Here is a 26511-nt window from a genome sequence, read left to right as displayed (position 1 = left end):
TGAAAACATGAAGTCACCCTTCAATTATTTCTTTCTATTTTACAACTTGCAGTCTATTTATTGGTTATGTTTTCCATTTCCGTGACACAAACACAATGTCTAGCCTTGTCCAACTCAGATACTTTTTAAGATATGTGAATAAGGAGATAGTAATAAATGGTAAAACATCCTATTTTATTTTCTATAAAACCTTTTTCCAGTACTCCCTCTTCAGCCCTAAGTTAGCACAATTCATATAAACGCATCTCTGTCTAGTCGTATTACAGGCATCTTGCTAGACAACATGAACCTTCACAAAGAAAATGCTTTCAGAAACTTCGTAATATGTCGTGCAGTTCCCAGTTTATTAAAAAGCTTCCTTCTTGAACCTCTCAAGCCCATTGTATAGAAAAGATGCTCCCGAGGAGCCCATACCTTTTGGAAAGTGCCTTCTTCGCGCCGCTTTTTCCTTTTGCCGCTTTTTCTGGCTCTCTGATTTACTCGAACCCATTTTACGACCTATAGGTCAAAACGTAGGGCTTTTTTAAGAAGACGCAACCTGAGTGCAACTATTCAGCATGAGTAAGAAACTATAAACAGACTCAAGGCACATTTTTCCATTGCTTCAGTGGAAAAGGAAAAGTAGGGGGGGAGGGAACAGGAGGGGGGAACAACACTTTTTCCAGGATTCAATGTTATGCTTTTTCAGTAATCCATTTAACCATTTGTGCATGGTCAAAAGACCATCTTAATGCAGTAATTTCTGCCTACCTCTCAAGCCTAACCGACAGCAAACTTTTGGGAAAGATAAAAGAAAAGCCTGGCTATAGCAAAACAGTTTGGGAAAGTGATGTCCAACCACAACCCTGCCTGGGATTCCTGGAATAAGAGTCCCACTGACTTCCATGGAAAGAAAACAGAAAAGCCTGCGGGGAGCCTTCTTCCCACCTTTTGCCTCAAGCAACAGAGTCACTGTAAGCCCCCCTTGTATTAAAGGGATTCCCCCTTAACCGATCACCAACAGACAGCAGGGGAGTGGTGGTTGTTTCCCCCCCATTAAAACAACAACAACAACAACCCTCTTCCTCTTTTAGAACAGGAACACAACTTCATAGAACTTTACAGAACTTGAACTTGCAAAGTGTCTGTTTCATAAGCCAGGTCTTGTTGTGTGGTTTGAGTGCTGGGCTACAGCTTTGGAGACCAAGGTTCGATTCCCAGCTCGGCCATGAAACCCACTGGGGCGAGTCACACTCTCTCAGCCTCAGAGGAAGAAAAGTGGAGGGGAAACCTCCTCTGGACATCTCCTGCCCAGAAAACCCTAGGACTGGTTTGCCTGAGGGTTGCCCTACGTTGGAAATGTCTTGAAGACACACAACTACAACCACACACCCATTGTACTGTATTCAAGGGATCCCCCTTAATCTATTCCCAGCATACAGCAGGGGGGAGGTGATGGTTCTCCCCCCCCCCTTTCAATAGGAATGCCCTTTGCTCTAGCCAGGCTTTACTATTCAGGGTGGACCTGGCTGGAACTTGAGAGAGCTTTCCAAAGAGCAGGGCAAGAGAGAGAGAGAGAGAGATGGGGGGAGAAAGGGGGAGCCAAAAGGTGGGCTTACCTCTGCCTTGACTTGCTGGGCTAGGCGACCCTCTTGCCAGGCGGGACTCTCTTCCAGCAAAGGCTACATGGGGAGGGAAAAGAAACAAAATAAACTTGGAGAGTGTATCCCAAGTCCTCTCCTCTCCTCTCCTTCCTCCTCCTGAGCTCTGCATGGGCTCCTCTCTTTCCCTGCTGCCCTCCAAAGCTGGGGTGCTCAGCTCCCTCCCAAGGCTCCCCCCCAGCAGCCACAACCACACACTCCTCCTCCTCCTCCTTTGCAGCAGGGCAGCTGAGGCGACTTCCTTCCCACAGACCCTTGGAGAAAGCCCCAGCCCCTCCACCTCAAGAGGAGGAGAGAGAGGAGCCAGCAGCAGCCCCAGCCCCTCAGGACCACCTTGTCTCTGGGAGTCGGGAGCCAGGCGGCCTCTCCCTCCCTCCCTCCCTCCCGGGGCCAGGGCTGCTGGCGCTGCTGCTGCTGCTGCTGGGGAGAGCCCTGCTCCTGCTCCGGGGCATCATCCCTGGGGCTGGCCTTCGCGCAAGGCAACTCCAGGGAAAGGAAACACCTCCAGAGCCAGAGAAGGGTGCAAGGAGGGAAGGAAGAAGCAAAGAAAGAAAGAAAGAAAGAAAGAAAGAAGGGGACCCCCCCATCTCCATCCCTCCTCTTGCTGGTGCTGTTGCTGCCTTCCAGACCAGAGGAGAGGAGGAGCTTGCCTCCTTCTTCCAGGGGCCCCAGCTCCCAGGCTTTGCCCCCCTCCAACCCCTCGCCCCAAAGGACCAGCCTTGGCCCTCTTTTTCTTGGTCAGGAGGAATCCCCCCCCCCATTTTGAGCAGGACTCAAGCAGCAGGACTTGACGTGTCCCAGGAGTGCTCAGAGTTTTGTTCATGTCCTCCATTTTCAGCCTTTTGGTCCAAGGGAATTCCCAAACTCTCCTCCATTCTGAGCAGGACTTAAGAAGCATGGATTTACATTTCTGTGGGTGTTTTTAACTTTTTTAAAACCCTGTCTTCCATTTTTCTTGAAGGTCCTCCATTTGCATTGAGGACACCTCTGGCCACCCTGGAGGCGCTGGTGAACTCTGTGGCTCACCATGGCCTCCACCAGCCTCTGCTGCTCTCCCAAGTTCAAGTCACCCTGCAGAAGAGGGTTGTATGCAAAGGGCTCTTGTAGCACCCTTAAGTGGAAGAGAAGCTGGGAGCAGGAGCTTTCCTAGACCAGACCCTCATTCAGGGTGACCAGATGTCCTAACCACACAGGAGGACATGGCACCACAAAATGGAGGACATTCAAAGAAAAGCTGGATATAAATTCACACTTCTTAGCCCTACTCAAAATGGAGGGCCTTGTGGAACTCCAACTGGTCCAAAGGTTGAAATGGTTGACATGTCTTGGAAAAAGAGGACATTTGGTCACCTGCCCTAATTCCTCAGATGCATGTTTGGGTCACTGTTAGCCAGAGTGGGATAATGTTTCAACTTGGACTCTGAGAGACCAGGGTTCAAATTCTCACTCAGCCATGGAAACCCAGTGAGTGACCTTGGGTGAGTCACAGACTCTCAGCCTCAGAGGGAGGCAATGGCAGACCCCCTCTCAGGAAATCTTGCCAAGAAAACCCCGTGACAGCATTGCCTTTGGTTTTGCCATAAGTCTGAAAAGACTTGGAGGCACACAACAACAACAGATTGGTATTTTAATTTGTAAGCCGCTGAAGAAACTATGATAAGGTCACCCATAAGTCAAAAATGACATGGAGGCACACAACAACAAACAACAACAAAGCTGCTGTGTGTCCCAATTTGGGGGGAAAGGAGGGATATAAATAAATATAACAACAACAATAGCTACTACTACTGACTGATATTGCACATAAAAGCTATCTTTAAATCTTGCAGCCCCTGAGAAGGATTCCTGAAACTGCATGTGTTCGATTGTAAACAAAGTTATGGTCACCTAGCTAAAGGGTGTGCCTGAGGCTCCTGAAACTTCAAACCCCTGGAATCCGGGATTTGCCTTTTCTCACCAGGGCAAAAATCTCTGCCCTGCTTTAAGGACTCAAACAGGAATGGGAATCAGGTCTCTCAGGTCTGAATGCATCAGTTCAGTCACCAATGCCATTAGGAGATCCTAAGGAGTTTATCAGACAAGGGAAATGGGAAGTATAATCCAATGGTAATCTGAACGCAATCATGGGGTTTAACGTTATTGCGTGATAAACTACCACAAGCAATTTTTGGGCAATGGGAAGTCAGTCCGAACACAATCATGGGGTTTTACGTTATTGCATGAGAGGTGATCACATGCAATTTCGGGCAATAGCAAGCTATTTTCAGGCAATGGGAAGTTCACGTAAATTCACTGAACTAGCAAATTCAATTGAATGTGTTCTGGCCCCACACTTTTTCATTCGAAATTAAGAGAAAATCCTCCTGTGTGATAAACTCCTGAAGACTTTGGACTTCAGGATGGGAGGTGGAGGAAGGCTTGGGATGTCCTCAGTTCTCTAGAGTTTAGATGGTGAGGGGTATACTTTAGCCTTCAAACCCTGCCAGCTTGTTCTGCTGCAGTTAGGGGCCTTCCTTGCTCATCTTGTTCAGACAAAGGCCTGAGTACTTGAGCAGCAATGAGTTTAATTCAGTTCAAACATCCTAATTTTTGTGATAGTTGATAATGTTGCTGTTGTGTGCCTCAAAGTCATTTCTGACTTATGGAATCCCTAAAATGAACCCATCGTAGGGTTTTCTTGGCAAGTTTTGTCACAGGCAGGGTTGCCATTCCCATCCTCAGACTCAGGCCTAGGGAGTGTGACTTGCCCAAGGTCACCCAGCGGGTTTTTATGCTTGAGCAAAGACTCAAACCCTGATCTTCAGAGTCATAGTCCAGTGCTCAAACCACTGTTCTATTGAAAGGCATAAATATTCATACATTTATAAAAAATGTTTATTTGCTTCAAAATACCTTTAAAGTAGTGCAATGCTGAAAATAGAGAATGAAAGGAGAACGGGCACAGAAGCAACCTATTTTATTTTATGAAGAATTCCATTTTGTATTAGAAAATAATTGTAATGCACTTTTCCCATCATCCACATCTCATTAGCCCTAATTCCAAGCAGAAGTATTTTAGGCAAACTTTCTAATGGAGCTATCTCTGGAAATATATTACAATGCAAATAAGAATTTAAAACACCCCACCCCACCCCCAGTCTAACAGCTCCTTGACCTCTATGGAATCCAAAACTGTATCAGATGAATCCCATGGAGGCTCTGGAGTGCATCTTAAAAGCAAGCATTAACTTTGCTTTTTGCAACTGGAATCCTGCCATTTCTATTAGTCATGGGCATTCCACAGCTGACTCCTCCATCAGGTCTCAGTGCAAGCAAAGCCTCTGCTTTTGCTTTAGATCTCCAATCCTAGCCACCCTTGCTTGCGAGTAAATCCCACTGAACTCTGAGTTCAGGAGAAAGTAAACATACCAGGGATTAGGCTACTTGAATGAAAATGTTAAGGTTACTTTCTTGCTGAACTGATGGTTTGAAGATGTCAGACAATAGCATTACCAACCAAGAGCTGAACTTTTAAAAACTTGATATTTAGGGGTAACACTGTCATTATTTCCTGTTTGTAAGTGCAGAGAAGAACATGTCACAATAACAGAATTCAGCACATCAAATTTGTTTAAATAAACAAACCTGTATGTCTGAAGATGTGCACACTTTACCACAAAAAAAAAACCAAAAAAAAAACCTCACTGATATATTTATGAATTCCCTGAAAGGTTAAAGAGAAATCTATGCTGCTGAAAAAGATGATGATATACCAAAGCAGACTTTGTCCAAGATACATTTGCAAACAGATGCCACAGCAGAATGTGTGTCAAGTGCTCACTAAATCTTGACCACCTCTTTAACTTTACAGCTTTTAGTTTTTACAAAGACACTGTCCTGCCCCTTTCTTTATTACCATAATAACCTTCTTTCAAGATCAAAAGCTTTAGATCAAAGCCAAGATCAAACTACTGGCTTTAAATAGAAACAACACTGCCATGAAATATATTATTCAAAGAAAAATACCTTAATGGAGGTATCACACCAGAAAAAAACCACCTTATTTTAGATGTTTTATTATAACATTTGTGAGGTGATACCAAGTAACTGTGAAAGCTGCTACATCTATGGGCAAAGGGCTAGTAAGGAGGAAAAGTCAATAACCAAAGGAAAGGGCATTGCTAGGTGTCTGACACAAGTGCAAATTGACACCAAAGGATATTTTTTTTACAACTGCCACACTGAAGGGTAGAGTTATCTATGTCCATTGAGCTCTGCAATAAAAGTAGTTTTGATTAACTATGGATTTACACAGTGTAAAATGGTCTGGCATTTTCAGGTGATCCAAGAATTTTCTTATTTTATCTCTCCTTCCTTCCAGGAACTTAAGTTGTGTTCCCTTCCCTTCTATCTTCCCAAAAACCTATTGAGAAAGGTTAGGCTAAAAGACACAAGGTGGGGAAAGTTACTTTTTTAAAACCTAGTACTCACAGAGTCACTCAGCCAGTATGGCTACTGTTGTCTTAAATTCTGCCAAGGTCACCCTGTGAGTTTCATGGCTCACATGGGATTTGAAATAAGGGGCCCTCAATGCAGAACAGACATCTTATATATTACACCACAAAGGCTCTGTTGTGCATGTACTGTATGTTGATCACTTGATGACTACAGATGGTAGAGAACTATATGTGTACCTGACTAATCACAAGTAATCACAAATCAAACTACATGGGCCAAACTCTTACAATGCATCCCACATATTTTCAAATGGAATCAGCTCATAGATGAGTGTGTGGCTAAATGAAAGCCAGTTGAGTACTGGAATGGTAAGAGGCATGTTGAACTGGCTACTAGTTCTGAGTGAATTTGCTCTTGTACAGTTTTAAACAATGGTGGGTGGAAAGAAGTGACACAGCACCACCCTAAATGAACATCAGTGTTCAAATAAATACTGAATTTATACTTATGGATTAGATAGAGAGCAGGAAATATTTTCAGCTTTAAGGAAAACCATGGGCTAAATCCAATGGCATTCCTGTCTAAAACATTAAATTTAACCTAAAGAACAAGTCACAAGCTAAACTCCACTTTGTATGCATTAGCCATATTTTGCTAGAGTAAGACTTGAATGTTGGTGTCCAAGTTCATATTCCTTCACCGCAAAGCCAAGTGGGCTTGAGCAAGGCTGTCCAACCTCTAATATTTTTCTTACATGGTAGTTGCCTGGTACCTTTCTTATTGTAAGCCTCAGAGTAGGCTGAGAGAATGTGAATTGTCCAAGGACACCGAGTGGATTTCCATGGCCAAGTAGGCATCCAAACTCTGGTACTCCAATGTTCAAACCACTACAACACACTGGTTAGACTCCACAGGTCCTCCACTTAGGACCAAATTAGAAGTGGTTAGACTCCACAGGTCCTCCACTTAGGACCAAATTAGAAGTGATGTTCATTATGTGAATGCACTGTGTAATCAGATCTGGGAAGAATTATTTACTGGGACTGTATCTCCAGGATCCCAGCCAACTGGAGTAATCTGGGATTAGTAATCCAAGCAAGTAACTTTTCCATACTCTCTATATATCAGCCATGCAAACACAGGACTGTAGGGAATCAAGAGGGAAAGTTTAAAGTTGTCTCCAAAGCATTGTATCAACAAAAACCACCACATCTCCAAAGCTTCTATTTGTATGTACAGTACTGTAAAGGGAAACCGCTAAAAGTGCTAATGGGATCTTCCACTGAAATACCCACAGCAGCTTCAGAGAAGTGGTATGGGAGAATGAATTAAATTCTCCTTCCAGTCTCATCTTAATTGCACTGATATACTTATTGAAACTTAAATGCATTGACATACCTATTGTCAAGTCTATTCCAGGTCTTATTCTGAAGCTACCTGCACCTAAACCTGAATTTGGACTGTGTTATGGGCTAAAACTCCCCAACTCCCTAGCCAGCTTCACTGGCCCTGCTGGTTGCAGGATGCTGAGAGTTTTAGCTCATAAAATCACTTTTCCAAACCCTTTGGATGACTAGACAGAATGTATTATTTTGATCTGTATATAATTTCTTGATACAATTATATACAGAATTACTATATTCAGAAATATTATTTGGGAATTACAACCATAAAACATTTTGCAGAGTTATTGTCAATTCCAGATCACAGATCTAACCTTTAAAATTCAAATGGATTTTGTATGAACTAGATACCTACAGTATGCCTTGGTAGCTCATCAGAATGTACATGATGTGGCAGCCATGCTAAAATTAAATAAATGTTATGGATAATGATCAGATGGAACACAGACTGGAAAATACCCTTTAAAGCCTATGGAACAAAGCTGAGATGTAGATACAACAAAATATTATTAGGCCATTGGGTTTTTATGTTAGCACATGTCTCTGTAGCAAAGCTTACATTTTACAAGTTACATTTTTGGAATCTGTCACAGAGCTCTGGTCTGGCCTTAAAGTACTGATATCTGTCCTCAGCCAGCCTTAAGTCTATTGGTAGCTCTTTCCATTGAGGGAGGAAGCAGGATGATATAATGAACTGCCAGGAACCGGTATATATTACCTACATAGTTTCCTTTGCTTTCTTTCCTTGTGCATATAATCTATAATTGGATTATGAGCCTTGTTTTCTTTTTTAGCTCTCTGTAAAGTGCTCGGTTTAACTACAATACACATAAAAAAAACTAAGTGCATGTCACTCAATGTACTTTTAGGCTGCAATCCTATATCCACTTACCTACAGGCATATGAACTCAATGGTGCTAATTTCCAAGCAGAGCTTATTTCCATTATATCTAGGAGTGTGCTATTAAATGTCCTTTTATTGTTCTGCATTATTCGTAAAGTGTTTTGAGTACTCCTTGGATAGAAAGCCAGGATAAAATTATTTAAATAAGTTTGAGCACTACTATCCATCATGGGTGCTTCTCAACTTCACAATCCTCTATGAAGAAGAAAAAAACATACATTGGTCTAATCTAGCAGTAGTACAGACTGAGTCTGCCTTTTCCCAAAATGCTTGGGACCAGAAGTCTTGGACACTGGATTCTGGAATCTTTGTGTATGTATAAAGAGATATCTTGGAGATGGGACCCAAATCTAAATCAAAATTCATTCATGTTTTGTAAATACCTGAAGATAATTTTATACATAATATTGTTAACAATTATGTGCATGAAACAAGGTTTGTGTGCACTGAATCATCAGAAAGCAAAAGTTTTACCATCTCAGCCACCCATGCAGACAAATTTGAACTTTGGAACATTTTCTATTTTTTAATTCTGGATAAAGGATAGAATCACAGAATTGTAGAGTTGGAAGAGACCGGAAGGGCCATCCAGTCCAATCCCCTGCCATGCAGGTTATCACAATCAAAGCATCTCTGACAGATGGGTATCCAGCCTCTGTTTAAAGACCTCCAAGGAAGGAGCCCCCACTGTATCAATTAATTCTATTTGGATTACTACATGAGGCTGCCTCTGAAAAGTGTTCAGAAACTTCAGCTGGCCCAAAGAGCTGCAACCAGGTTGTTAACTTGGACTGGCTACAGGGAGCATAATGCTCCTTTGTTGCAACAGGTGCACTGGTTGCCAGTCCATTTCTGGGCAAAATTCAAAGTCCTGGTTTTGACCTATAAAGCCCTATATAGCTTGGGTCCAGATTAAGTGAAGGACTGTATGTCCCTGTATGAATCCATTAGTGTTTTAAGATCATCTGGAGAGGCCCTCCTCTCTGATTCACCACCTTCTCAGGCTCATTTGTTGAGAACAAAGGAGAGGGTCTTCTCAGGGACTGTTCCTAAACTTTGGAACAATGGCTGCTTCTAGACATTGCTCCTAGACTCAAATATGGCAGGATAGCTCCATCCTTGCTATCTTTCCAGCAACAAGTTGAAACATTTTTGTGCCACCAGACCTTTACAAACTGCTGACATTGGGCTTTCAATGTTGTGTTATGCTGTTTTTGAAGTTTTTACGGGTCTGTATATTGTTTTTTTATTGTTTTAAGGCAGTTTAGTATTTTTGTTTCAATATGTACTGCCTTTAAGTGCTTTTATCTTTTTAATTGTATTTTATTCTTTTAATAAGTCATGTGTTTTAATACTGTACCAGTTTAATTCTATTTTAATGTTAACTTTTGTAAGTTTATACTTGTATTGTTCTTTTAATTTGTAAGTCACTTTGTGTCCCAGTTTGGGGGGAAAGTGGGATATAAATAAATAGAAGAAGAAGAAGGGCAAAGTCTGAAATGAATGGGACTTGTTAGTCACTGGTAATGCAAGTTCCCTGTATTTTAGCAGATCTACTCTACTTACGGACTCCAACTCAATTAAGTTCATGGCATGCTCACAGTCTCTCATAAATCTACACTGAGTTAACATTTTTAATGACAAAAGTTTAAATGACGTGATTGTAGCAAGATATCTATTTAAATATGAGCATTCTCTTACTGCCTGCATAAGACAATGTCCTGTCTCAAGTACAAACCCCCAAATTTCTGTATTTTGCATTAGAATTAATAGATATGTCTTACATTTGCAGAGCCAGCTATACATCTTCAAAGGGCAATGGGTTAATTTATTTTAAAGTGCTTAAGGCATTTCCAAGAATCAATAGGAAACCATCACTGGCAGGGATCTCTTTATACCTGTTGTAACCACACTGTCTCCACTTCAGTCCATCAAGGCTTTTTGATTCTGAAGACAGTCAGTACTGATACACTAAGGAGGTTGTGCTGTCTGAAGTGAACTCAGCTGCCCTCTTTTAGTGGCATGACAAGAATCTCTGGAGACTGAAAATCTTGGCAATGGGAAACAAAGGGGTGGAGTTCAAATATTTACTGTAAATGGACATCATAAGAGTTCTCTGAAATGAACAAGCATCCATTGCCCCATGGAATTGTACTGTTTCCATTCTGGGAGATCTCTTCCTGCTTCATAAGACAAGGAGAACAGGAGCCTAATAGTCATCTAGCAACCTGAAGTGGCTATTATTCTAACTCAACTTCTCACAGCCACCTCAGATATTTTCCCAGCCTGTAAGGCAACAGCCAAGAGGCTCAGAATTATTGCTTCTACAATTGTTTTTGTTCTAAATGGTACATTACTGTACATCAACCTCCTTGAATCTGGCACTTTCCAGCTGTGTTTGGAGTGCAACTGCAATCATCAACAACCAGTATGGCTCCTGACCATGCTGCTTGAAGAGAATAGGAATTGCAATCCTACACAGCTGGCAAAGCACCAGGTTTGGGAAGGCCGATACAAAGGTTCACATAGGCTTGAGCATTTGAATATTTCAATAAAGAGGAAACACAACAACTGAAGTGTATTAAAAGAAAACTATGTGAGATGGGGGGGGGGCGGGCAACATTTTCCTTTCTCCTTGATTTGTTTTGGATGGCCAAAGAAAACCCATCAAGGGTTAATTGGTAGCTAATCTCATTACTTTTCTCAGGATATTTTTGCAAGGCAGAGATTAAAATAGGCATTTAATATTATGCAGGATCAGCTGTGTCCATATTAGGAAAGTCTCAGCTCATAACCCTGTACAAGAAAGGATCTTTCCTCCCTCCCCTTGTATTTCTACCCCTTGCGTATGTAGGTGGGAGAGTGGGAGCTTGGGAATGTGAACTTGATCCAGCATTGACCAGCCAGGCAGCAAACTCTTATTGTTCTGGAGATACCAAACATATTTCCTTTCTGCTAGGGATAAACGCGTTCATTCTACACATAACACAGCTTTTGTGCTCAGCAGTGTGATTAACAGAAAAAGGCGAACCACAAAGAATATTTGAGCTTTATTAAAGCTACTATAAACAACACCTTAGGGATCCAATTCATGGGTTTATTCTGGAAAGGGAACACATGTTCCCATTCCAAGCCCTTGCGTGTAATGCTGCCTTCGGTGTACTGTACCATTTTGTTATTGCATTTCTTTGTTCTGGGTGTGTGGGGAAGGGACCAATAACTTTTCCTAACTAGATTTTCTGCCACAGTGTGTTAAATCCAAATGCTGCATATAAATGTGCAATATAAAATTGGCCCTGGTCCATTTTACCTTCCTACGAAGGTAACAGTCAGCTGCAGGTAAGTAATGGCTCAAGCTCCAGGATTAAGGCAGCAGTACGTTTTTAGTCTGGCCAGCAATCAACACCAGACTTGGTGGGAACTGAACAGGCTAACTGTTTGGCTTCAGTGGAGCAGAAAAAGGGGGAAATGGTCTCCAAATGATGGGTTATAAGATACGCTTCCTAGGCAGAAAGTCTGTATTGCCAATTTTTAGAAAAGGTACCAGCCCTGTATAGTTGAAGAGATTTTCAGATAGTTCTTTCAGTTTCTCTTACTTGGATTACAGATATTAAAAAAAGCTGTAAGGCATGAGAAAGAATGAGAAGAAATTACAAATATTAAATCAGAGCAAGAACAGTAACCAAGAATCAGTATTTAGAAAAGTTCCTTTTTGGACTACAATGCAGATGCTACAATGCAAATTAGGGCATGTTTCTAGAGGCATTTTATTTTTAGGGCAGTGATGGAAATAATGTGGCCCTCCATCTGTTGTTGAACTGTATCTCCCAGCAGTCTTAGACATCCCTATTTTAACGGATACTGGGAATTATAATTCAACAATATCTGGAGGGACACATCATTCTCACCTATTCTAGAGCATAATAAAAGCATTCTTGTCCAAACACATTTGGACTTAGTCAGTTTGTTAGTAACAGATCACAACTGCCATTATGTTATTTAGGCTGCAATCATATACCCTCTTCCCTGTGGCTAAGTCCAATTTGAGCTCAGTATGTCTTACTGCTGAATAGTCATATATAAGGTGGTACTGATATTCTCACAACCCATCCAAGTGATATCATCTTATGCCTAGTAACAGCCCAGTTTATTGCTGATTCTAGGAAGAGATTTCAATTTCTCTTACATTAAAAAAATCTTTGTATTAAACAAATATAAAAATAATTGAAAATATTCCTACAAAAATATATCCCTTGCATTAGTCAATGCTTGGTGAATGCCTGGAAGACAGATTTCTAATAGCCATAATTAGGCAATAATAATAGCCAATTATAGCTCAGCCCTAATTCATTTTCCTACTCATAGTGAAATGTCCAAGAGCCAGCCAAAACAAAACCAGACATTTGCTGAAAAGATCTGTAACCAGTTACTACAGCCCAATTATAGATACCCATTAACAGGGAACATAAAGACCATTGTGCCTATCACTTAGTAGAAAAATGTTGTGGCTTTATATTTGGAGGAATGCCGTATACCTATATTTCATACAGTTAAAACCAGCAACTGAACATCAGGTTGATAGATTACAGCTTCAGCTTCCTGACATCACATGTTAGTGAATACCTCTGAAGCTCACCTTCACATAAGAAATAAAATCATCACTAGATAAAAATAAAGATTGTTTGAAATTACAATTGCCATCTTTGATTTTACTAGTCCATAATCATCTTTAATTACTAATCACTTTCAGATGAGCTAGTACCATACTTTGGGATGACACTGATATTGCAGACAGAAATACTCTTAACTAGCAGCAATTAGTTTAAGAGCAAAGGTGATGGAATCAATCACTGAAACAGGAAGAGATGGATGAAATTAACAGGGCTTGAAATTATTATGAATTCATAACAAGCCTTGGCAACGTTTTGGTCGGCTCACCATTGGGTTGTAGTACTACCTGGGTTATCATTGGAAAATGTTCTTGCATAATGGCAGGAAGCCCATTACTGACATTGTGCTGGAATCCAGCAGTCAGCCAGTAGACACAAAAAATGAATTGTGAATCCAGGCCTCAGACAGGTGGAAGTCTATTGATGTTTGCTTAGCAACCCATAACAAGTCTGTGTTTCTTTTCCCAGGAGCCCTAATTGATTCTTGAGAAGTCACTTTATTGAGCCACATTAATATAGTTTAAGGGGGAAAAACAAAGAGGACTTGGAGTATTAATCGTAAAAAGCCCAGGACTATGTTTACTGAAGAAACATTTCTCATACTCATCTGTCCAGAGCCTAGAGTGCTCTTCTGTGACTTCTCTAGAAAATGCTGCCAAATAACATGAGACCCATTTCCTGTAATGGTGCCCCCTGTGTGGGGGAAACCCTCTCCAGAGAGGTTTGTTTGGTGCTTACATTCTGTTCTAGGTGAAGACCTTCTATTTTCTCAGTCATTTTAATACTGTTTCCATTCATCCTGTGAAGGAAGCATGTAGTCTTCATTTTATTTTTGACTCTTCTTAGTCTTTTGTTCCTCACGCTGAGGCTATAGCCAAGTTCCTCACACTGAGGCTGTAGCCAAGTTGTTTCTTTTTCTTTATAATATTGCCAAAACCAGACCTTTTCTTTCTGCTTCCTCTGCTAAGGCTTTAGTTCATGCCTTGGTCATTTCCCGCCTTGATTACTCTAATCTTCTTTTGACTGGTCTTCCGTTATCTCATCTTAGCCTGCTGGTTTCCATTCAACATTCTACTGCTAAGATTTTTTTTTTGGCCCTTACCCCACTTCTGACATCACTTCATTGGTTGCCTGCTCCTTATATTAGTACAAGCTTCTGTTTTTAACTTCTAAAGCCCTATATGACCTAGCTACCCCCAGTCTTTCATCTTTCATTTCTTTTTAGCAGCCTGCTCGGAATCTACGTTCTAAAGACTCTAAGGTTCTCATTCAACTAAAGGTTTCTTTTTCCTTGGATTTGCTTCATCCTCTCTCAATAGCTGCTCTTGGAACTGCCTCCTTGAATGTTTCCAAACTCCTCCTTCTCTCACTGTTTTTAAATGCCAATTGAAAAATTTCTCGTTTTTGGAAGCTTTTGGAGTTTTAATTTAATATCGTTTTATAATCTTGTATATTTTGATATGTATTTGTCACTTTGCTTTACTTATTATGTGTTGCTTTTTGTATAATATCTTTATAATCTGTTTTATAATTGTATTGTATAGTTTTTTATTTGCATTACTCCTGTGTTTTCATGTGTGTATATTTTAGATTGTACATCCTGACTGCACAACTCAGCTGATTTTTGCTGTTATTTTACTTAAGAAATAAACATTGATGGTGCCATATCTCCACATTGTTTTGCGCATACTGTATCTGTATACTGTACTTTATCCCATTATTTTCTTTTCTTCCATTTTACCAACTTATCTTTACACCACTTAGAAAATGTTAACTACTGAGCAGTCAAAACAAGTAATGAATATATAAATAAATGGTATGGAGGAACAACAGTGGGGTTTAACAATACGGTACTAGCAGTCAGGACCACTTTGAACTCCAAGTAACACCAGGTATAAGTATAAAAAGAAATTATAAACGGGGTGGTGGTGGACAAAATTAATGAAGCATCATGAAGTGAGCTTATCTTTCAAATAAGAAAGAGGCTTCTAAAATGAACCCCTTTAGCACAGCTGTACATGTGTGTGTGTGTGTGTGTGTGTGTGTGTTGTGTGCCTTCAAGTCATTTCCAAGGTGTTGCATTTTCACATTTCATTGGAAGTATAACTGACAACTGATCTGAAATATCTACAACAAACTGAAAACAAATCATTAAACAATAACAATAATTAAATCAAAATTAAGAGAATCAGAAAGTACCATATTTCCAAGGCCCAATAGAATGCAGTGGCCAAGAAAATCCCAACATATTTGCAAGCCAAAGGAATCAGATGACATGATAGGACCTGCATGAAGGCCTGTAATGATAAGGTTTAGCAGTATGAACTGGAACAGAACATATGCACAAACATGTTGGCCGCTGCCGGGAACTGCTAGTGGTATGTCTATCATCATAATAAGTTTTTACTGTAGGTTCACAAGTAGGCCTTCTGATTCTGTTCTTAGGGTGTGGACAGATGGGTATGTCTACTTAGAACATGGTCAGTACTATGGCTAATTTTCTGCCCCTGTGACCTCCAGCAGCCACAGGAAGAGCCAAAAATGAGAAGGAAATCCAAAAGTCCAAGTTTTGAATGATGGGTATTTTTAAAAAATGAAATAGTGGAAGGGGACTCACAACCTATTTAAGAGATAAGAGATAAACCATCACTCATAGAGTGGCCAGAAAAGGTGTGGTCTGGACAATCTGTAAAAGGTTGGTATGGGTAAAGGCAGTACCATACATATGTATGACACATATTGTCTAGCAATGTACTATCCTAGAAGGCCAAGATCCTTCTATATTGGCTATTCCTAAGGGGGTTCCGTTCAGCAAAGCTGAATGGTGGTGTTCATAACATCATTCCTTAACAATTCTCCTTTAGTTTTTAATGACAGTATTTTGTTATTTAAAATGATATTTTGCCATATATAAGATGAGGCAGGAGCACAAAAGGAATCTACTTATTAAAATTGTTCCCTCCCATGGCAAAGGAAATCAGCTCCAGACAATTTAAGAAGCTCCTAGGGAATCGCATTTGAGGTTATTATAAATCCCAACCTTGAACCAACAGGAAGTAATACAATGGGGCTGTGAAGTTGCAAAGAGGAAGTCCTCAGTTTAAAGCACAGGGACACTGTAAAATATTAAGAGTGCTTTGTCTGGCTGACCTGGTAGGCTGGTACAAAACCTGTGGTTTGTTTGGAAAATAAAAACTAAAGGAGAATCACAAATCAGGTGAGGGGAGCTGAGCAAAATACTCAAAAAACACTGAGAGCAACAGGCTAGCATTATATGGTTCCAGATCAAAAATGAGGAAATTGCAGTGCCAAAGAAAAGGATTAGTGTGGAAGCACAAAAAATAGAAAATCTCCCTTGATATTTGAGTATCAGATTTAATGATCACATTACAATAGGCATGTCTTCTTCTTCTTTTTTAAAGACAAAGTCGTTATTTACTGTAAAAATGTAAAACTATTATCAGCAGAGGCAGAGATAGAAAAAGCCAACCAATGTGAATTCAGTCAAGTAAATAAATTTATTACATAGGTCTAGGTTGGTTGTGACTTGTATAAACAAGAGAGAGGTGTTTAATGTGAGCATGGCAACTGTGCATCATATTACCATCTTATCACACTGGGAGATGTAGAGGCAAGAAGATGACAGAGCCATGTTGAATGTGGAGAGGGGGCACTTTGTTCAACAAGTAAGACTGGAGAAAGTACAGTTACAAGTAAAACTAGAGAAAGTTACAAGTAAGGCTGGAGAAACCATACATGCTGCTGCTCCTCAGATATTTAAGAGAAGCCAGAAGAACAAAAACAAAAAACTGGAAGTGTTTCTGAAATAGGGAGGGTAGGTCTGTACCATTACTTAATAGGTGCTTTCCAGCTCTAAAATCAGCTGTTTCTGAAGCCACTGTATGTCATTTAAACTCACAGTATGCAGTTACTGGCATTAAATCATTATTAGCTAGTGGAAGATGAAAAGCAGTTCCAGTCCTGTGGTGAGTCACCTCGGAGGCTACAGTACATCCTGATCTGATAAACAGCAAATTCAACAACACAATGTTGTTGACCTTATTTAACCCAGTCCCAGAAGATTTCAGGAGAATGCCCTCCTCAGATCTTCTGTGTCTGACACAAATGTTTACTTTTCAGCACACACATCGAATGTGGTGCACAAGAACATTCTTCTGTGATCTAACTGGAAGATAGACTTGCTACTGTGTGTGGTAAGGGAAAGAAAGGGCTGGCACAAGACATCTGATCTGCAGAAGCTTTCATTAGAAATAAATGAGGCCTGTTTCAACACTACAATATTCTTTTTGACTTATTCTAACAAATGAGGGAGCATAATCATGTTATAGTACAAAAGGAAATGAAAAATAAGAGTTGCTGCTGCATTAGGATGTCAGTTCTCCAGGATAGCAACCCCAGCTTTCTCACACTCATGATGAATGGGCTGACAGGTTGACTGCCTCCCTCTTGGAGGTCAGGACAAATAGGTGATGTTGGGTAGGGGTAACACCTTGAAGCTAGGGACATACAAACAGGTCTATTCCAAGCCCATGTTATTTTCACTAGATTTGTAAGTCTGTTCTGTCATTTTCTGCTAATTTTTAATCGTGGCCAGTCCAGTTTAATCTGTACTAATTTCCCTACCCATATCTGTAAATGTTTCCCCTAAAATGTGCATTATATGCATTTGTTAGTTGAGAGCTCAATTGCAAAATTCAGAAAAGGGCAGGGATACGTGAAAAGGAAACTTCTTCCTTCCAGTCTATCTTCATCCTGTAATTTTAGCTGTGGCCTGCCTCTTTGAGTCTTTGATGGTAGTAAGAAAAATGTCATATGAGATTGAAGTTAATGACCTGAGTTTCTTGGAGATCAGGTGGGTTACAAATAAGACTGAAAAGAAAGATCTAATCAACAAACTATGCTTTAAAACTGTGTACTCTTACATATTAGGTACTAGATATTTTTAAGAATTTTCCCCCCTGCAAGTCTTACATGGCACCCACAGTGGCCTATGCCTATTTTTGCATGCTACAGTACCTCATGCTCCCAGATCAGTCAACAGTCCTATGTACTGGAAGGCTGTAAGTTCCTTATGTTGAAGGTCAAGCAAAAGTTTATTAAGCAGGAATGGTAACTCATTTTTAGATCATGGGGGCATGAACAACTGAAATAGTAAAGCATTTGCAAAATTCACCCTTCCTTCTTCAACTGTGTCTGATACAGGGCTGATGGGGCAAGTGATGGTATCCTCCATTTTTCTGACCCCCTGAACCTTACAGAAACTGACACAGAGGTATGCATCTCCATTACAGTAGATCCAAACAAACATGTAGCTAGGTTTTTTTTTAAAAAAAATCTAGTTGGCATTAAAGTATGCAATAGCACTGATCTAGAGATGGATGCTCAAAATAGTAGACAGCCTACATGCATGCATTTTCCAGGCCCTTAGCTAACAATCAGATGGTAAAGCCTGCTAGAACCATGTTGATTCAGTCCACCCAACAAGTTAATGTTGTTTTTGATTCAGACTTCTGTGCAATGATTTTGCCACCTAGCAGATGAAACTCCATACAGAGGATCCTGTATGGCAGTTGAGCTTATGAATCAAAGGCACAGTATCTATTTACTTGTCTTATCCCTAATCTAACTGGAGTGGGAATAAGGGCAGATGATGGTCTCTGCTTTGGCACTGCCCGTCATCTGTCAATGATTCTGCCTAGTATTGATTCCTGTCTTTTTATCACTTTATGAAATACATAAAGGAATTTGAGAGAATTAAACCCTGTTTTTAAGGAAGAGATTTAAAATTCTGGGGTTAACAAAACTTTCTGCAGTTAACACAATGTTAAACAGGCGTGCTAGCTTTCTGAACAACTCTCACTACACATAAAAATAATAATAATAAACTAAACACACTTAACAGTTCTGGAAATCCCCTTCCCTTTAGCCATAGTAATTTATAAAAAATAATACTTTCCCTCTTTTCAATGATATTCTAAGTGTCACAAGAATTCCTTAATGGCAGAGTTTCCACTGAATAATATGTTCTAGTAATAAAATAAGGTTTAAGAGATTTTCCTCTTGGCAATATCTCTTTGAGTAAAACAGAAAATGAAACCTGCAATTGATTTAAAAAGGGTTCCCATATGTGGGCAGTATAAAGGCAAAACAGAAGATGACATTAAAACTGGATTTTATTTTATGCCATACCTGTTACAACAGAGAGTAATATGAACAACATGCTCAACAGATTCATAATCTGAATCTTATTCAGAACAGATCTTTTGCATTTACCTTTGGGATTCCTGAGCAGTCAAGCCACTTCTGGAAAATGTTTTCCACTGATAGGCCATACCTTACAAGAAATTTTAAAAATAACATTGCTCATGAAATATGCACAAAATTTATGCTTAGAAACAAAAAAGAGAGTACATTTTGTCAGAAATCAGCTTTGTAACCTAAACAGCGACTTCTCTAACTGCATTCTGGTTTTGTCCTTTCTAATTAATAACATCTGAGATGATGACACCTGAAAATTAAAGACAGATTGGACTCTGCATGTAAAAAACTAGTGATGAATTCAGTGCTTATAGAAGCTGACAACATACGCTTAAGAAGCTCAGTTTCACTGATGAAACATATGTAAAGAATGAACAGGTGTTCTGCAGTTCTTGTTGTGTGGCGTCTCCTCTTCGGTTTGTGAGAGGAGTGAAAGGTGGAAGTCAGGCTTTATTTCACTGGGGATCAGCTAAATGGATAGCTAAAAACTGTCCAAGAATAATTAAGGAATGTAATTTCAAGAGTCTGAATTCTATGCCAGCCTTCCTCAAACTTCCTCTTCTCTAGATATCTGGCATTTCCCATCATTCTTAGCCTCCACTGAAATTTGTATGCTGGCATACTTAAAGTCTCTAAGAAAGATGCTCCTTCTTACAAAGTGTTTTATGCCTGCCCAGCCCCCTCTTTTTCCTTGTTCTCTGTCTAGTTGGATATTTTTTAGCAGCAGCAACATTGGGAGGATGATGGTGCAGGCTGGAGAAACACAGATACTTGGTGTTGGATTGCTACAGTTTGCCTGCAGGAAACAGTGCAATAAAGCATGATCTAAGAAACAGCCAGATTCTACCCTGGCTGATCCTATTGTAGCTGTTTCAAACAGGCAAGGTAAACAGCTGGTACCTCCAGAATCCCTTACTAAGCATGCCTGAACAGCAGAACAGAGGGGAAATGGGAAAGCCAATAAGACTCCTTACTATTCCCATCATGTTATAGAAAAGCATAGATCTATAGGGTTTAGAAACTAAAATGAAAATCATAAAAAAGTGGAGGCTGAAAAGATCACCCCTGAACCTATTTTGGAAGAAGCCTTCAAGTCATCATCTAGAAAGTTCAGAATATTTTTAGTTATTTATACAAGGCTTTACTTGACCTGAACATTTCATTTCATGTGTAGATATTTTTAGATTTGAATTATAAAGTTTGCTGAAACATGTTGAGCTGCTCTTCTTTTTTGCAGCACAGGAGCCCATCCCTATTCTTCCCATGTTATTTCTGCCTCCACTACCAATTTTCTGTTGAAAAAGTAATGCCTAAGAATACAGATACTTCATCAATTGAGGTATTCCTGTATGTTCTTCTAGATGCTTAGATTCTGAGAAGTACCAGCGGAAAAGGCCAGACAGACCATGTTTTCTCTTCTTCACCCATCAGCCTCAAAATTCTCTCCCAAATATCAGTGGAAGTAGACTAACAGGGCAGCAGGTACAGCCACCCAATTTTTACTTCATTCCATTCAAATGGATTCTCTGACCTTCAGGAAAAGCTTTGAGGGTATCTTGGTAGGCAGCTAAAAGGCAAGGGTTTGCGGCCAGAAAGCTTTACAATCTACTTTCCATCCCTCCCTTTCCATATCTTGCCACACCTTTGGACTCAACCCAGTATATTTAGATGTCACTGTTCCTTAATTTACTTCATTCTTAACAATTTTGTACCTGGAAAGACTTGAATATAGCAGCATAAAAATAGGAATGGCTACCACTGCTACACTCAATGGGGCTGGCTTCAAAGAGCAACTTTTTCAGATGCCTGGGTACTATCTCTAGCTATAGTGTGTGTGGAACAAGAAGTGAGTGAGTGAGTGAGTGAGTGAGTGAGTGAGTGTGCATTTGCCTCTGCCCACCTCCTTCCTGATAAAATAATTTCCACCAATTGCAATTCCACTTCTTGTTCCACCCACACTATAGCTAGAGATAGTACCCAGGTATCTGAAAAAGTTGCTCTTTGAAGCCAGCCCCATTGAGTGTAGCAGTGGTAGCCATTCCTAGTTGTATGCTGCCTTTGCAGCATATTTATATTTGCCTTTGCCTCTGCCCGCCTCCTTCCTGATAAAAGAATTTCCACCAATTGCAATTCCACTTCTTGTTGTACCACAGAAAAGCAGAAATAAATTCTGAGAAATGTAACAGACAATTATGTTAGTTTTGATATATCATGGGTCCAAAACACAGTGCAGAAATAATCCAATTTGAAACCACTTTAACTGCCCTGGCTCAGTGCTAGGGAATTTTGGGAATTGTACTTTATTGTTGGACCAGAGCTCTCTGACAGAGAATGCTAAATGTATCACAAAACTACAGTTCCTAAAATTTCCTAGCACTGAGCCTGGCAGTTAACGCAGTCTCAGACTGGATTATTTCTAATGCATTTTGGACCATGGACTCCCTACTGGATACTGCCCACAGTGAATAACCCATTCCACTTTCCCCTAGCTTTTAAAGCTCTTTTAAAAACAATGTACTTTAGTACTTATAAAAGTATGGATAAACATCCATGTAAATCTGTTGTTCTTGGAGGGAATTGTAGTTCTGCACTACAGGGATATTGTTTTATTGTTCATGGTTTTAATTTTTGTATATATTAATAACTTGAGCCCCCGAGTCTTTTGTTTTAAAAGAAAAAGCCATTAAATAAATAAATAAATAATATGCAATTCCCATTACAAGTGAATTGACCAGGCCAAAAGCTCTGGGAATAACTAATTTCACCATTGTATTGATCTCTAACACTACTAAAGCAGCAGCTGTAAACTGTAATATAGAGAAAAGGTTTTCTAACAAACCGGGCATTGGTCACAAATATCACATCTCAGAACCTAGAAATCTACTGAACAGTGAATATTCTGATTTTAAGGGAAGTGGCAGATGGGTGAGGGGTGTTGGCTCTTTGTCCTGTTTCTTTCCTGTACTCTTCCTGCAGCTCTCGGGCATAGCTGGGGGGAAATAGGCAGGGGAGGTTTGCAAACAAAATTCTCTAATTTATTTACCTGTCACTGTTTCACACTTTATACATCAACAACTTTGATTTGCCACTAAATGCAGATTTAGTGCTGAGCTGCAACCAATCCCAGATAGTACACATACAGTACATACAAGCTACATGTTTGAAAACACTGTTTGTTGCACTGCCATGTTAAAGCGCAGACCTATAAAAGTTAACATGTACACAGGCCCAACTCAGGAAAGTATAGGGAAAGTGAAGGAGAAAGAAATGGCAAAACAACTAGGACAACTTGATTCTGTCTCTTCTCTGTCCAGATTTTTCTGCATACAAAATACCTTGACTCCTCATAAATATTTAGATAGGAAGCCAAGCTAAAAGTAAAAAAAAGTACTTCCTGGAATGTCAAAAGAGCTGGCTTTAAAATTTGTTTACAAACTCAGCACTTTCCCAGATGCTTATATAGCCTAACGTAACAAGGGAAACACAACTTTGGAGAGACTTTTAAAACAAAGAATGTGAGTCTTTACAGGACTCTCTCACTAAACCATCTATTAAGATTTTTTTTTTGTAAATCTTAGACTATTTCTTTGTAACTATTACATGTTGTGTGAAGATAGTTAAATTGTTCTTAACAAAAATTATTAGGAAACTACCAGACAAAGTAAACATTAACTAACACAAATAACTTAACTATAGTTCTAACCCAATGTTTTTTTATATGCAAAAGCTGAATCTAGAATACAGTATCTGAAAAACATTCTATAAGGAGAACATACTAAATAGATGCATACCACAAAATAAACCAGCTTGTAGGTTTCCAAAGCATAAGGAAATACTGGAAATAGTCCTCTGTGAATGAGACTAGAAGTGCTGGATACCATTACAAAACTATAATGGTAAGGATTCTGTGCAGAAGGATGGAAGTGAAACAATCTTAAAATTGTTGAATAAATATTCCTATATAGATGAATTTCAATTGTTACCTTATAAACAAGTACAAAATAGCTAAATTCTGAAATATGATGATATACAGTTTAAGTTGGGGGGGGACTTGCTTAATGAAAGAGACAATGAATTAATGAAAAATGTTGAATATGCACATTACAAATATCTAAAACAAATAGTTGGAACACAACAAAGAGAAGAGAAGAACCCCATCTGACAGTAAAACCCAGACAGCCACATAATTCTTTGTTTCTAAAGCAAGTTTATGCTAAGGTTGAAACTCAGTCTTCCCCAGTATGGTACTCTCTAGATGCTTTGGACTGCAGATCCCGTCACTCCTAATCACTGACCATCTGGCAAAGGGTGATGGGGAATGTAGCCCAAAACATCTGGAGGGGCCCATGCTTAGGAAGATCAGGATGAACTCCAGCACAAGCATAGGGGCAGTCTTCCAGAAGAGAGCTTTCCTTGTCTCAGATTCAATACAATAGGATGTGGATCTGAGTGATGCATAAGAATGTTCTGTCAATTACTGTAAATAGCTAATTATGACCATATTTTAGAAGGAGAAATATTAACATCTAGGTCACAAGATTTTTTTCCTGAAAAAAGTGTGATAAGTACTTTTATTTATATGTTTGTGAATTTGTTCAAATTTGAACAAATGCAAAATAGAAACATAAAAATTTATAGTGAAGAGCAGTAAAGCTACAGTTGTTCCTCTGTATTCATGGATTCTGCATTTACAGATTAAACCATCCACAGCTTTAAAATATTCCAAAATAAATCCAAAAAGCAAACCTTGATTTTGCCATTTTATATAAGGGACTTCATTATTTTTACGTCATTGTATATAATGGGACTTGTGTATTCACAGATTTTGGTATCCACAGGGGATCCTAGAACCAGTCCCCAGCAGGTACCAAGGGCCCAGTGTAATAATACAGTTGGCCCTTGGAACTCATGGGGGATCCGTTCCAGACCGCCCCGTGAGTTCCAAAATGCACGCATATTCAAGCCTCATAGGCTTGAATGGGTCGTGTGCATGTGGGATGTGCCACACAGCTGCCCCTCCACGGATTTCCAAGTCCGTGGATCTCAAGTCCGCAGACTTGGAGGGGCAACTGTACTTTAAAACTTGAGGTTCAAGATGTAACATGCCCAAAACTTGCTTATTTACACTACTTCAGAATCTGGTTGTTTAATGAGTCTATTGTTCACTTCATTGATGTTTTGATGGTCAGATGCTTCATACTAATCACACAAAACAACATAACACTGAAGTTATACGTTGCAAGTTACACAGGCATAAATATTTTTTTCCTAATGGGACAATGAGTAGCTAATAATCTCCTATCAGCATGTTCATATTTTTTTCAGTATCAAGCATGGAATCTTGCAGGATAACTCCCATTTTAAAAATGCTTATAAAATGGGGACCTTTGTCCAATCTGCCTGAAAACTGGTGTGCCCAATGTCTTAAGGAAATGTCTGAATGACTGAAAATGTCATACTACTTGGAATAGAAACTCCAAAGTATGGAAAGTTAACAAGTTAGAGAAAACAAAAAGTGAATCCCTTCATTGTCATGGGGAGAGTGTCACCTATTTTAACTGTTTATAATATAGAGAGCCTGTGTCCCAAGTATTAAAAGGCTGGCACGTCTGATAATTTCTGGTAAATTTCAGTCCTGAAATTTCACACCTGAAAGTTTCATTCCATTTGAATGGAGATCTCCAGTTACAAGCATCTGAATACTGTCTGGATCGCCATGTATTAAATGTAGAAACAAAGCAAAACAAAATGAAGGGAGAAGTAATGAAAGAGAAATTAAATGATGAAACAATTCAAAATGGAATTACAAAAGGAATGGAGTGCCAGAAAGAAAATAAAAATGAAAACAGAGTGCAGAACTCCTCAAAATCCTTCATTCTATGAAGGATTTATTTCATTTTCTTTTATTTCTTCCATTCTTTTTTTTTTTTACATTTTTTCCTATAGAAAAGAATAAAAGCATTTTTTAAGGAAAAAATGCAGTTTTTTAAAATTATGTTGCAATGGAATGGGAAAAATGAAGATTTGTTTGTCCATCCTATCTATGGCTGCAAGACAGCACAGAGAACACTGAGAAATGTAGCAGTTGGATTTTTTAAAAAACAGACATAACACTATTATTCTTGGTTATGTGAAAGCTATACATCCCAACACTTTTACCACCCGACTTGTAGCAATGTGCCAAGTACCAGGATGAAGGGGATCTATACCTCCACTTGTCTTATTTCACTCTTTCCAGAGAGTCAAGGAAGACAAAAGGGAGGATGCAGCTTTAGAGATAGGGAACTGAGGCCCAGTATAGATGGGCCCTTTGCAGCACGCCCATGACATGCATAATGAGACATCTGGGAGATGGGACCTGAGTCCAAACACAACATTCATTTATGTTTCACATAACCTGAATTTTATACACAATATTTTAAATAGTTTTGTGCACGGAACAAGGTTTGTGTAAACTGAACCATCAGAAAACAATGGTGTTACTATCTCAACCACTCATGTGGACATTTTTGGATTTTTTTGGAGTGTTGGAATTTTTTGGAATTTTGGAGTATTTCAGATTTTGGAATTCCAGATAAGGGATATTCAACTTGTATTTATTTTCATATAGAACTATCATGATACAGCTGACCCTCTGTTTCCGTGGGGAATCCATTCTGGACCCCCTCCGACCCCCCCCCCCCCACAAAAACAGAGGCTTGAATAGGGTGTGCCCCTGTGCATACAGCTCGGGTGCGCGCACCATTAGAAATGACGGAGGCCGCTCCTCCACGCAAAACAAGGTCACGGCTCTCAGATTCGCGAGTTAGGAGGGACAACTGTACTACAACATTTGCTGCAGCAACTATGCAGAGTCTATGCAGTCTATTCACAATAGCCAAATAGGATGTCATTGCTGGTGATCACATAATATTGAGCTCATGCCTAGCACAAGGTGTGACAAATATTCATATTGAAAGTAAGAAAGTGTTTCAAAATGGGCAGAAGTGCCTTTGTAAAAAAAAAAAAAAGGAAAAAGAACACATTACCTCGCTTCACTACATGAAAATACTGAGTAAACATGCTGGCCAAGGTCCCCCAAAATTGTCTGAGCTCATGCAAAGGTTTTATACTAGTCCAGGAGATGATGATGATGATGATGATGATGATGATGATGATGATGATGATGATGAATAAAT

General features: G+C 39.6%; 1 protein-coding gene across 5 annotated transcripts in view; it reads right to left on the bottom strand.

The window, feature by feature from the left end:
* LOC121922612 (aminopeptidase O (putative)) overlaps positions 1 to 26511 on the bottom strand; it is a 228779-nt gene that overhangs the window by 90908 nt on the left and 111360 nt on the right. For 2 of the 5 annotated variants that reach the window (XM_042452230.1, XM_042452231.1), the window contains exons 11-13: positions 19349 to 19409; positions 1599 to 1661; positions 415 to 498 (exon numbers count right to left, since the gene is read on the bottom strand). In XM_042452230.1, the coding sequence (XP_042308164.1) occupies positions 415 to 498; positions 1599 to 1661; positions 19349 to 19409 (208 nt within the window). Of the gene's footprint in view, positions 1 to 414; positions 499 to 1598; positions 1662 to 19348; positions 19410 to 23124; positions 23239 to 26511 lie in introns of those variants that run through there. The other 3 variants (XR_006102196.1, XR_006102197.1, XR_006102198.1) reach the window with 2 other exon arrangements.

Source organism: Sceloporus undulatus, chromosome 2 (genome assembly GCF_019175285.1).
Source record: "Sceloporus undulatus isolate JIND9_A2432 ecotype Alabama chromosome 2, SceUnd_v1.1, whole genome shotgun sequence".
Classification (NCBI taxonomy): Eukaryota; Metazoa; Chordata; class Lepidosauria; order Squamata; family Phrynosomatidae; genus Sceloporus; species Sceloporus undulatus.
The sequence above is the reverse complement of the archived record's forward strand: the minus strand, read 5'-3'. Positions and strand labels throughout refer to the sequence as shown.